The 14339-nt window shown below is 35.3% G+C and overlaps 1 protein-coding gene across 3 annotated transcripts in view; it reads left to right on the top strand.

Annotated features, from left to right (window-relative positions):
* Positions 1-14339, top strand: part of LOC127451584 (corticotropin-releasing factor receptor 1) — a 245812-nt gene that overhangs the window by 207498 nt on the left and 23975 nt on the right. For all 3 annotated transcript variants that reach the window (XM_051716370.1, XM_051716369.1, XM_051716371.1), the window contains 6 exons: positions 491-644; positions 1744-1804; positions 5870-5942; positions 6213-6298; positions 7211-7346; positions 10798-10839. In XM_051716370.1, the coding sequence (XP_051572330.1) occupies positions 491-644; positions 1744-1804; positions 5870-5942; positions 6213-6298; positions 7211-7346; positions 10798-10839 (552 nt within the window). The remainder of the gene's footprint in view (positions 1-490; positions 645-1743; positions 1805-5869; positions 5943-6212; positions 6299-7210; positions 7347-10797; positions 10840-14339) is intronic.

Below are 14339 nucleotides of genomic sequence, written 5' to 3'. Positions count from 1 at the left end.
GCCAGATCTTCAAGATTCAGAATACAGAAATAGGTCCTCAAAAACTGACAGCTTTGAATTTGAATGTGACCATCTGTCATGGGTTCTGATTGGTGTATTGTGCTTCTGATAGTCCTGTCATGAGAAGCCATATCCCAATGGCTTGCATCATACTTTCATAAATCTGCTCCATCCCAGGCCTTGTTCTAGAACCCCCCCCCCCCCCCCCCTCACTCTTCCAATCTGTAATGTCCCCTCCCTTGGAGAAGACAGGTTTTATCCTCTGCTTGGATTTTGAACTTGACTTCAGTCATAAAGAGTTGCCCATCCACACACATACACATGCACATATACACAAACAAACAGAAGCTTTCATTTCCTAAAGCTATTAAAATAATAGCAGTTTTAAAATGGCAAATGTTAACAAGAAGTGGCATTGCAATTTCCTCAGGCACCATTGAGGATATTTCTAAACCTCTAACTAGATTTCTCTTTCTCTCATCTCTCTCAGATCTGGTGCAGGCTGGTCACAGCAGCATATAATTATTTCCATGTAACAAACTTCTTCTGGATGTTTGGAGAGGGCTGCTATCTGCACACAGCCATAGTGCTGACCTACTCCACCGATAAACTGAGAAAGTGGATGTTCATCTGCATAGGCTGGTGTAGGTATCTCATGATGTGCTATTGAAATAGCCAAGCTACAGTGTAAGAAGTGAACACATGCAGTTGTTACCTTGAAATATATATATATATATATATAAATTTTGACATGATTTAAACGCACTCATGTTGTTCCAAAACCGCATGGCTTTCTTTCTTCTGTGGAACACAAAATGTATTCCACCGAATAGAGAAAATCGTACAGGTTTGGTACAACACGAGGTTGAATAAATTACAACAGAATTGTATTTTTTTTAAATGAACTATCCCTTTAAGGAGTGATTGATACTTTATTTGTGCATTAACATTGCTTTTCTTGGTGTTACCTAATGTAATTATATTGATTTAGTCATATTAAATCATATTTTTAATGTGGTGGTGTGCCGACTCAAAGTAAACATACTTTAAATTCAAAGTGAAACACTGTTCACAGCCTGAAGAGGTTGTTCACAACAAAACAATTTTTAATCTGACGTATTTCCACATAAAACAAGATATTAATGGTGGGATTTGATTTCATCCAAGGGGCATAGATTTGATTGTGAAAATCGATCGATCTGTACCAAAATGGAGCCAGGATGTTGGAGGGGAGGGGTTGGAAAGAAAGAGGGATCCCTGATGTCATCTGAAAATGAAAGTCATTTCAGGGGCGGAGCAAGTTGCTACATTTTATGAAAGATTAGAAAGACAACCTTTTTTTTTTTCATTTGAATAATGTGGGTAGATAAAGTGTGCACAATAAGACCAGGAACAAGCATTAAGAAAGTAAATAAGTTCAATTTTGATTTATTTATTTTTTATGTTGACTTTAATGTAACAACATCAATAGTTAAAGTATTGTTAATTACTGACACACACACTGCTCCAATGAGGACTGCAATTGGATCCGTTTTTCCTCTGAAATATGGGCAAATAATTATGCGAATAAACAAGCCTTGAGTTTTTCTAATTAAAAATTCAATGGTATATTGCAAATGAGTCATTGCCAAGGATTTAACAAGAAGTGCTTTAATTAAATCAATTATACAGTTTGTACAATGCCTTTGATTTTCAAATTAATGAGAATGGGTGGAAATTTGCTCTGTTTTTCGCTTTTCACAGGTATTCCATTCCCCATTATTGTTGCATGGGCCATTGGCAAACTATACTACGACAATGAAAAGTGAGTTGATGTTGTCGTGTTCTCTGTATAACTCCTGTATTTCAATCTACACTCATACTCAAAACCAGTTAAAGGTTAGATTAACTCCAATTATCTATGTCATCTACCCTTGCCTCTGGTCATTAAACAATCAATCCATGATAACGGCAGACAGTGTACTTCTGCTTGTGTTGAGTGTACTGAGTTTAATGTAACAATTTGCATTAGAATAAATCAATGGACAATTTATGCTGATTTCCTCACTGTTTGTGCTTCATGAATGAGGGAATGAGGGAATAGTAGAAGAAATTTTCTTGGGCAAACAAATCACATTTTTTGGCTTTCTTCCATACTGTGCCCCACTTACACAATTTTTATTCCATGTACAAAAACAAAGATGAAAAAATTGGCCAGTATTAAATTATAAACTTGTATGTAAACTGTTATTTGGAGGCTCTGGAGCACTTAAAAAATAAACAGATTAATTTGTCACACAAGCTTAATTATAGAGTCTCTGTTAGCAGTTATAAAAGCTATTTAATTATCCTTCAAAGAACTGTAATGTTCCTTACTGTACACTATATTATCTGCTAGATACTACAGACCAGTGGTTCTCAACTGGTGGGTCTTGACCCAAAAATGTGTCACAGGTCTTTTTTAATATCACAGACAGCAGGGAAAACAATGCTAAATGCAAATAATAAAATTTAACATTTAACTATTTAATATTGCATAGATAAGAGGAGAACGCTTCCCATATCTTTTGTTGTCCAATCAAACTCCATTTTGTCACAAATTCATGTGAAGCAAGCCAAATTAGGCAGATGCCAACATGGAAAGGTTACACGACATACCCTCTTCCTCAAAAACAAAATGAACAAAACTGCAGCACGGTAAAAGAAAATATGACCCAGGCTTCATTAAATACAAGTTACATTTGCAACAGTGTTCAGTTGCCACGCCACATTAAATGTAAAACCTGGGCCCTGAAACAAAGCCAGTAAAAGAAATAGTTCACCCAAAAATGAAAATTCTCTCATCATTTACTCACCCTCATGCCATTCCAGATGTGTATAACTTTCTTTCTTCTGCAGAACACAAATGAAGATTTTTAGAAAAGATATTTCAGTTCTTTAGGTCCACACAATGCAAGTGAATGGTGACCAAAATTTGAAGCTCCAAAAAACACAAAGGCAGCATAAAAGTAATCCATACGACTCCAGTGGTTTAATGTGTATGACTTTCTTTCTTTTGCAGAACACAAATTAAGATTTTTAGAAGAATATCTCAGCTCTGTTGATCCATACAATGCAAGTGAATGGTGACCAAAATTTGAAGCTCCAAAAAACACAAAGGCAGCATAAAAGTAATTCATACAGCTCCAGTGATTTTCAGAAGCAATATGATAGGTGTGGGTGAGAAACAGATAAATATCTATAACTTTATAATAAATAAAGTCTTTTTTTTTACAATTAATTCTCCTCCCTGCCCAGTAGGTGGTGATATGCATAAATAACTGAATCACTAAAAACACAAGAAGAATGTGAAAGTGGGATTTATTAGTACAAAAGGATTTAAATATTGATCTGTTTCTCACCCTCACTTATCATATCCCTTCTGAAGACAGACTGAACCAGTGCCATTTGAATCCATTTAATGCTGCCTTTATGTGATTTCTGAGCTTTAAAGTTTTGGTACCCATTCACTTGCATTCAATGAACCAACAGAGCTGAGATATTCTTCTAAAGATCTTTGTGTTCAGCAGAAGAAAAAAAAACACATACACATCTGGAATGGCATGAGGGTGAGTAAATGATGTGAGAATTTTAAATTTTAATTATTCCTTTAAGGAGATGTTAGACAGAATGCTATCCTTAATGCTATCCTTATCCCCCCACACCCCCACATATTTTGAAAGGGAAATGTGACTGAGACAGACTGTCAGTCCCTAGCATTCTGTCTAACATCTTTTAGGTTCCACAGAATACAGAAAGGTTCACGGGGTTTGAAGAAAATGGAGCAGGCAAATGATATTATATTAATTAAAGGCTGAACTATCACTTTAAGGACACTTCTCAGATTTGGACGAATCTTTCATTTAGAAGAGAAGTGTGGAAACCTTTTTCTAGTAATTGTTATGGTGAAAAACGTGAACAATGTCACACAGTCCCAAATTATATATAAAGTTTAACTGTACAATGAAGCAAGATGAGGCTTTATTTATGCCTTCTGTCATTATTTCACAGCTTTATACATCCTGCGTGAATTTAGTTCAGTGTAGTTGCAGCATTGTCAGTGTTGAAAGAATTTAGATAATTAGTCTGTACACTAAGGGAAAATTCCACATTATCTCTGTGTTTGGAAGCGTGTTCTCCATAATACAAAGCTGCTTGCATCTGTCAAACGCTGTGCACACGCCAACCTTGCACATGCAAAAATGCTCACAATCGCGATAGGCAGGGCAAAACATTTTCACTTAATGCAGATGTTTACAAGGATTTCTACACAGGGTTGGGAGGGTTACTTTTGAAATGTATTCCACTACAGATTACAGAATACATGCTGTAAAATGTAATTTGTAACATATTTCGTTAGATTGCTCAAGGTCAGTAAAGTATTCTAAATACTTTTAGGATTTTTTCACTTGTTTTGACTATAAAAACTCTGCCAGTACAGTAAGACAAAATACACATGTTAAAACTACATTCTCTGAAAAACCTAAATATCTTACGCAATATTGTTTCTAAATCAAGATAAATCAAATTGGTCGTTTTAAAGATTTTTCGATATTTTTACAGGAAAACAATACAAAAATTATTATCAAGAATAAAATTTTTGCCCTAATATCAAAGATCTTACTAGAAAAAAAGAAATTATGATCCAACATGAATTTTCTTGATAAAAAAATATGATCGTTCCTGGTAACATGTACATGTAAAATGGCTAGAAATAGCATTTAGCTTAGCGTAAAGCTGACAATTTACACAAGGTTTATTTCTATTTCTTGTACTCCAAACTTACTTCAAACTTACTTCTCTGTCTGCTCGTATGAATGTAACACATCATAAGAAAGTGTTTCACCACTGTTCAAATGCACTTTGGATCGCATCATTTATATGTATAAATGTTTTCCATCTGAAAGGACTAAATATTAAATGAAATAAATGACAATAAAATGCAAAGTAATCTCTTCAGTAATCAAAATACTTTTTAAATGTAACTGTATTCTAAATACCAATTATTTAAATTGTAACTGTAGTGGAATACAGTTACTTATGTTTTATATTTTAAATACGTAATCCCGTTACATGTATTTCATTACTCCCCAAACCTGTTTATACAGTAGGCACTGACATGTTGCAGCACTGATATAAAAATGTAAACTGAGGTCATAAGAGCCCATAGTTACAGATTCACTCTGAAAATGAATGAGCATCACCATGACACAGACAAGCCCACATTGTCATAATCTTTAAAACTTACCTCACTGTGTTTTCTTTAGTTGGAGCTGCAGTTTTCATCTTGAAATATATATCCTTGTCTTGGTGTAAATGAAGGCATTGTGTGGAGTGAAGAAATGTTTGTTTTGCGCACTTGCTGCTGTAGTGTTGAACGCGACTCGAGTGACAGCGTGCAGCTGTGAAGTTCCGCTGTCGTAAGAGTCTCGTTCAAAAATCTCAATAAATTACGCATTTATTAACACTTATTAAATTAAAACCAGCAATGTAACAACAGGAACGCTACCCATTGTAACGAAGTAAATGTAATTTTTTTTCAGCAGAAATTTACTTAAGAGTGAAAAGTACCCACCATAAAACATACTCATAAAAGTAATTTTTTTTTCCAAAAAGTTACTCAAGTAAATGTAACGGAGTAAATGTAGCGCGTTACTACCCACCTCTGGCAACGACAAGGTCATAGGTTTGATTCCCAGGAAACACACAAACTGATAATATGTAAACCTTGAATACATTGTAAGTCACTTTGGATAATGTATCAATTGTACACTTGAACAAAACATGCCCACCAGTACTGTTTAATTTTGGCTTCTTGATCACTAAGAAAGGAGTCTGTATTTCTGTGCAGGTGCTGGTTTGGGAAGCGGGCCGGCATTTACACTGATTATATTTACCAGGGTCCCATGATCCTGGTGCTACTGGTGAGTAAGCATGGTTTTGATTCATTTCAACATGCAGTTGTAACTACATAAATGTTTTATGATATTTGTTGCATGTGGGCAATTGATCAGGTTGCTTCTCTTTTTCCATCACAGAAGAAGTTTATTGTGTCCTCCAAGATTTCATAATAATAGCTGGAATAATAATGTGAGACAGTTAGTGCTTTATTATTTCTCTCTCTCTCTCTCTTTCTCTCTCTCTCTCTCTCTCTCTCTCTCTCTCTCTCTCTCTCTCTCTCTCTCTCTCTCTAGATTAACTTCATTTTTCTCTTCAACATTGTGAGGATCCTAATGACTAAACTGAGAGCCTCCACCACTTCAGAAACTATTCAGTACAGGTGAGAAAGAGACTGAATACCAATTCGCATATATCCACTGAGTACTAAAAGTATGTATTACACAGGTAATTGGATAATACATATGAAGTATTTTGAAGATAAAATTGTTTCTTAATACAACAGACCTATTTTTCCCTGCATACTTTTATTGTATGTATCAGTGTCTACCTAAATTCATTACCTTAAAACGTTCCTCACCACTGTTCTCTAATTTTTTTTTTTGCTTTAGGCACTTTTAACATAATTTTCAATTTGCTTTGAATTTAGATGCACAAATCTAAATTTTGATTACTTTTTTAAAGGATAATATGTGGATTGGAACAAAATCAGGTACTAAGCATTTAGTACAGGTGAAACAAGCTGTACAAAAATAGACTATTTAGTAAAGTCAGATAGCAGAAGGAACAGGGTTAGCAAATTGATTTGAAAGCTTTTGTATATTTTCGAGTTATGGTACACAGAAACTTTATAATAAGCTGTTAACCATGTCAAAACTGTGACATGACAAAGGAAGGAATGAATTAATTGGTTATGATTGATGTATCGGGCATGGAGTTAGAAGGAGTGAAAGAGAGATTATCTGTATGTGTATATGATGCTAAAATGTCCTTCAGCTAGATGACTAACGTCTTTGACGGTCACAGTCAGTGGCCCATGGCAAATACAATACATACTGCTTAAACCAAATTTATCTCAATGTCATCCTATTCAACACATTTGTGTATTAGGCAGCGTGACATTAGCCACAGTGGTAAAGAATATTTGCGGTGTCAATTTATGAACAGCATTGCCTATCACAGTTGTCATGCCCAAATGGAACATTGTCAATTATAATGCTGCGATTTTTGATAGGCATGATTCGTTATTTGATGATTTAGTTGATTTTCATCTCTTCGCTTCTTGTCCTTACAGGAAAGCAGTGAAGGCCACACTAGTTCTTCTGCCTCTCTTGGGCATCACCTACATGCTCTTCTTCGTCAACCCTGGCGAGGATGAGATCTCACAGATCGTCTTCATCTACTTCAACTCTTTCCTAGAGTCTTTTCAGGTAAACAAACACACTTTTGACCTTTTTGTAGTTATGTTCAACAAAAACTTTGGTTTATTGTGAAGATAAAACCAGCATTGAAAAAATATTTATGTTAAAGCTGAAGCTGAACTTTTTCGATGTTAAAAGACTTTCTCCTGTCTCAGCTTAATATACAGAGATAACTGAATACTATTTAATTACTTACAAAAAGTAAGTTATATGTAGGTTGATTTCCTTAAACTGTAAATACTGTATCTATGTGGCGCTATAAAAAATTGCTCTGTTTTGTACAGCCTGTCCAGCCCAACACAGCAACACACCAGTGGCATTAGGCTAAATCCACATTAATCTGGATACATTTGAAAACAGCGTTTTCATTTTCAGAATGCTCTCTGTCCACACTGCCATTCTCAAGCATTTTTCAAAAGTTGCTCATCCACACTGAAACGTATGAAACCCTTTAATATCCTCTTACTGCTTACGTGAAAAATCGTTGTTCCATGTATGGTCTGAAACGCAATTATCTTCGTGTTCCATCGCCGGACAGCAATTCCAAGTAAATTTCCTGTCACCTTTTCAGAAACTAAATGGCCAAAAAATATGCATTTTCAAAATGAAAATATATTTGTGTGGATGTGGCCTGAGTTACGGCTTGGACAACCTAGAGTATTTGTTCAGTTGGGAATATTCTGGAAAACAGTTTTAAATGTTTTTTTTATTTTTGCAATTCCGTTTGGTGGCGCTTGTGAAATTAGACACTTCAGCCTTAATTGAAATAATAATAAAATGGGAGTTTTCAAAAAAAAAAAAAAAAAAAGAAATGTGTTAACATTAGTTAATGCATTAGGTATCATGAACTAACTATGAACAATATATGCTTTACAGCATTTATTAATCTTTGTTAATGTTAGTTAATAAAAATACAATTGTTCATTGTTAGTTCATGTTAGTTTATTGTGCATTAACTGATGTTAATATATACAACTTTTAAAAATATATATTACATTAACCAAGATTAATAAATGATGTAAAAGTATTGTTCATTGTTAGTTCACATTAACTAATGTTAACAAATGGAACCTTATTGTGAAGTGTTACCATAAAACGTAACTAAAACTCTAAATGTGCACTAATACATGAAACTCTAAAAATGTACAGAGACAATTAATTTGTTTTTTTGTTTTTTTCACCATTTTGGATGGTCTGAATTAATTAATCTCCCAAATGGACTTTATCATACAAGAACCAGCCGTCTGATTGACATATAGTAGAACAACCAACCACAATTTTTTGTTGCATTCTTGTTGATAAAGTGCTGTTTGTTGTCACAGGCACATGGTAGTATTATGAAAACTAATACTGAAATAAAATAAAAACAAAACTAAAACTAGTAATTCCCCCCCAAACAAATTAAATAAAGCCTATTTGAAAATCAAAATACATAAAGTAAAAAAAAAAGGGGGGGGGGGGCATTTTCAAAACTGTCAAAACCCTGGTTATTTTAAAGCAGATCAAAAACATTGCAGATTTGTACAAGTTTGATTTACTAAAGTAATATCATTAAGCTTCACCCACTTATTTGGAAATCCTTGTTCTAGTGGTCCAATTCTCACAGCAATCCAGAGTCAACTGTGTCATCCAAAGCACACAAGGTCAAATCTATCCCCTAATTTGCACCATTTGCTTCTTACTGTCACCCCGGGGTCTCACGCATGTTCAAGCCATGTTTTCCTCGAATTCATCTGCCTCCCACAGCTGTCCGTATTCCCACAGGAATGAGTCATCTGTGGGGAAAATTGAATGGTAGTGTACTCAAATTAGGCAAACATGCTAAATGATTTAACAGTGTTTTAGTCTGGAGACAATCCTGTTAAATTTTTTAAAGACCTCATGAAATTAAGATTGGAGTTTTGGGGGTTTTAGTCCTCATGTCTGTTAGTTTTGATGCCATCTATATGCTAGATGACTGAAAAAGTTAACAAAATTAACTTGTAGCAGATATACACATTTAACATACAACTTTCTCTTTGGAGAAAACAGACCAAAAATATTGATGACTCATTTCAGACTAAACAGATTTTTGTCCAACCAATTCTCTAGAATAAGAATGTCCCTCCCCCTAATACCACCTGAAAAGGACTAGCAAGTAGCAAATAATGGTTCATGACTGTGATTAACTAAAGCTATTTAAAATAATGGACCAAGCCCTTTGATAGAGTATGTCCAACCTATAATTTGTTTAAATATGAAACACATCAACATGGGCCAGAAATCTTTGCTTGTAAAGTCATTTCATGGGGTCTTTAAGAATATTCATCTCAGATAAACGTATTAATTTTACATAATAATGAATTACAGTAAAATGGGAGAAGCCGTAGATTGGTTCTGTCATTTATAAAATCATTATGCATATGAATCTTGACTGTGTTTTGATAGGCTATGTCTTACACATGTGTTTTATTTGTACATCGCTGTTTGGCTTTAGCGATGATGTAATTCATACAGACTTTCCACTTCCCTCTTGGAGGTCACGGAAAATTAGATGTCAAAGGTATATTCTGGATTCAATACAAGTTAAGCTCAATCAACAGCATTTGTGGCATAATGTTAATTACCACAAAAAATTATTTCGACTCATCCCTCCTATTCTTTAAAAAAAAACCAAAAATCTGGGTTAAAGTGAGGCATTTACAATGGAAGGGAATGGAACCAATCCGTAAACATTAAAATACACACTGATTCAAAAGTATAGACACAAGACGTAAACAATATCCATTGGAAGTGCTTCACTGTAACCTAAATTTTTGCTTTTTAAAAAGAAAAGGACGGACGAGTCAAAATAATTTGTTGTGGTATTCAACATTATGCCACAAATGCTTTCGATTGAGCTTAATTTGTATTGAAACCAGAATATTCTTTTAAGCATAGTTTGAACCTTAATTGAACATTTAAATAAATAAATTGAACCTATTTACTTTCTTAATGCATATTGCTGGTCTTATTGTACCCAATACATCAGTGTACATTATTCCAAGTAAAACATTTTAATAATAATAATAATAATATGTTTGTCTTCATAATCTGTAAAATATAATATAATAACTTCCTCCGCCTTTGAAATGGCATTCCTTTTTGCATGACGTTACGAATCCCTGTTAGATTTCAATGCCTCCCCTGCAACCACCTGCCTTCATTCTGATTTGTAACACCAACTTTTCATGATCCAATCAATGCCCGACGGATAAATTCAAAATGAACATCATTTTTACTCGGACAACATCCGATTACGAAAGCAAAATGTGTTGTAAATGTTGTTTCACATTGACTTTAAAGACAGTATTACAGAAATCAAAACGTAAGTGTTATTTAGAAAGGCAGGCTTTAAGTATTTTCTGTATTTTTTTTTATTTTGTATTTTTGTATTTTTTTTTTAAAGCAAAGCTTAAACTTTCTTTTGTTGTCTTTTCAGGGTTTCTTTGTGTCAGTGTTCTACTGCTTTTTGAACAGTGAGGTAAGAAAACTCTTTTCCTCTCTTGCTTCTGTTTTTGCCTTCAGCACTAATTTTCCCTCTTTTTGACTCAAAGAAGCATAGTGTTAAAAACACTCTCTAAGTGATAGATCCGTTCTTTGAAGTGCAATGCATACAGTTCAAATAATTTGTGCAGTTCAGATTTCTTTTGACATTGCTGCCTCATCAGACCTACCCAAAATAGAATTACACTGAGACTCCCACCATTTAACTCTCAGTTTACCCAAAACCAGCCTTTTGGCAGTCAATGGCTGGGAAGGACGTTAGTAGCACTTAAGTGGTACTTAATCTCTAAGGCACGTTTCCCAAAAGCATCGTTATTTAAGTAGTTCGTAAAAAAGCTTTGAACCGCTAAGTCCATTAAGTGCAATTTAAGCATATCTTTTTGGCATCTTTCACAGTTTATCAAAGACAATGTGACATTCAATAAATTGTATTAACATATTTTGATAATTGGAAAGCCAGTGTAAACTATTTCAGACGATAAAAAAAGTGTTGAAAAAATCGCATTGAAATCAATAGGCAGTCGCCGCAGTCTGTGCGTGGGACATGATCTAAATTACAAGACACGTACTACAGTATAACGTTAGATTAGCCTTCTTTGATAATCATAATTGTAATGGCAATAGAAAGATGATATGTTCTTATTAAACATATTATTTAAGAAGACATATGTGAGTAATGTGACCATGCAGTTTAAAACTTAAATAATTATGCCTATTAAATAATTAACATTTTGTTGACAAAGGAGATTAAAGTGAGAGTGTACAGTGAGGGATTCCATCTCTTCCTCCTCTCTTCCTCCTTTCTCCAATGGATGTTTCAAATCGGCTCGCATCTAGTCTTTTTACAAGGCAGTAACAAATTGCATGATGCATAATGGCAGTAAGGCTACAAGTAGCCTACACAGTGCCTCGCACTCTAACCAGATGATTTATTAATATTTAGACAGGTCTATGAGTTGTTCAATACTAATGCCCATCATTTTAATCTGTTCTGTGTGCATTTGTTCAGTTTCCAGCAAAAGGAACAAAACTTTAGACTACGTGAGAGCCCCTTATGATTCACATCATGTTCATTCATGTTACATGCATTTATTGCGTCACTTTCATTAATCTCTATGACTGAGCATCAATACATCTGAAACTCCATCTTACTATAGCCACCATTATTTCTTTAAATTCTGTAATAGTTAATACATTTCGGTGCCTTGACAGGGTTACAAACTACTTCCATGTTTGTTAGTATTTCCATATTATTTTTAAGTTGAGAAGACAATCTCCTGGACATACTGACCAAAGTGATCAGCACTAATTTGGACTGGACAGCTCCCATAATGAAGCATTTAAGTTCAACTTTATAATGAGCGTTCAACGTGCTGGTTTGGGAAACAGGCATTACTCCATCGTAAAATAACGAGCAACATTAGTTAAGATGATCGTAAAAGCTTAAGTTTCAGCGTTATCAGGAAACCCAGCCAATAACTTTAAAAACACTCCGCTCAGCGGGGCCTGGGTAGCTCAGTGAGTATTGACACTGATTACCACCCCTGGATTTGCGAATTCGAATCCAGGGTGTGCTGAGTGACTCCAGCCAGGTCTCCTAAGCAACCAAATTGGCCCGGTCACTAGGGAGGGTAGAGTCACACGGGGTAACCTCCTCGTGGTCGCGATTAGTGGTTCTCGCTCTCAATGGGGCGTGTGGTAAATTGTGTGTGGATCGCAGAGAGTAGCATGAGCCTCCGCGGTGTCATGCACAATGAGCCACGTGATAAGAGGTGTGGACAGACTGTCTCAGAAGCAGATGCAACTGAGACTTGTCCTCTGCCACCTGGATTGAGGTGAGTAACCGTGCCACCACGAGGACCTACTAAGTAGTGGGAATTGGGCATTCCAAATTGGAAGAAAAGGGGATAAAAATAAAAATAGAAAAAAACACTCCGCTCATAAAATATAAATGCCTGCAAGGGCTAAATCTGGCTTGCATTACATGCCCTTCTGAAAAGGACAGTAAACCTTTGGGAATTCCAGCCAAGTATTCCTCTTTAATGTCAAGCCCAGACCGCAAACGCAAACCCATCTTGCGTCTTGTTGATCCCCCAAAGTAAACATACTTACAGGTGCCGTAAATGGATCCCGGATCGGATCAGTCTGGACTGTTTTGTTTGTAATTTTAGCCAACAAACAAGTCCAAGGTTTGCAGAACAGTGTGGGACCTCGTCTAAGGTCACCCTGAATCACAGATAGATATCAGAATACACAAGCAAAGCAGTGAAACAGTATTTTTTAAAGTTAAGCGATTGCATTGATCTGTTCCCGGTACATATGAAAGAGACCCTGCACTTTGAGATGCAAGTCCTCCAGAAAATTCCAACACTATCGCGACTTTGATACTTAAGAAAGTGCCCTTGGTTCCAGCTTGGCTCCACAAAGTATGCTCAGCTAAAAAGTGGTGGTACCAAATTACAGCTTGGTGCAAATTATTCAAAGTCAAAAGAAAACAGAGAATTTATCTGGCTTGAAAGCACAATGGAGTTTTGAGAGACTTTTATTCAACCAAATGGCCATTTGGTCACTTTCTCTTCATGAATATGACAGTTTTCTGTGCTTGCTCACGGGTTAAAACTATTTAAAGGGATATTTCAATCAAAAATGAAAAATGTCATCATTAACTCACCCTTATGATGTTGCAAACCTGTCTTTTTTATTTTTTTATTTTCATTGAACACAAAAAGAGATATTTAGCACAATGTCCATACAACTAAAGTGGACGATAATTCACATTGTCAAGCTTAACAAAGGACAAAATAGTACCATAAAATTAGTCCATGTGTTTTCTGTACTGTATTCACAGCCTTCTAAATACATACAATAGCTTTGTGTGAGGAACAAAGTAGCCCTCTACATTGTGAGTAAATCACTCCCATATTCGACCAAATTTCATGCTATATGCGATTAAAACATTTCCGTTATTAGCCACTGGTAAATGTTCAGATTTCACTTGCCAGTGATTTAGTTGTGTAGTTGTGAGGAACTTAAGCACAGTGATCCTTTTACTGAATAAAAAGCTGGCATTTAAGAAGCTGGATTCAGCCTAATTTTTTACTGCATGCTGTCTTGTGAGTGCACACCCTGAAGGAAATTTACCTTATTTAGCTGCAGTGGGTCCTGAGGTGTCATGATCACGCTGTCACCGTCATTTTAGTTGGACCATAATATTCTGTAGTTACATTAACATTGCATTTAACACCATCAACTCTGATTTTGCTTAAACATTTCCATGGACTTTACAGCATGGCTAAAGAACAGTAGCGTACCTGTTGGATGTCTGTCAGAAGGAAAAGGGTCGCAAAACTCAAAAACTTGAATTTGAATTGTTTGTTCGTGTTACCAAATGCATGAACTAATGTTAATTGAACCTTGAAAAATGTTACCAAAATATCTTATTCTGAGTTCCACGGAAGAAAGAAAAATCATGGTTTG

This window comes from Myxocyprinus asiaticus, chromosome 14, assembly GCF_019703515.2.
Source record: "Myxocyprinus asiaticus isolate MX2 ecotype Aquarium Trade chromosome 14, UBuf_Myxa_2, whole genome shotgun sequence".
NCBI classification, from domain to species: domain Eukaryota; kingdom Metazoa; phylum Chordata; class Actinopteri; order Cypriniformes; family Catostomidae; genus Myxocyprinus; species Myxocyprinus asiaticus.
This window is presented reverse-complemented; position numbering and strand designations above follow the sequence as displayed.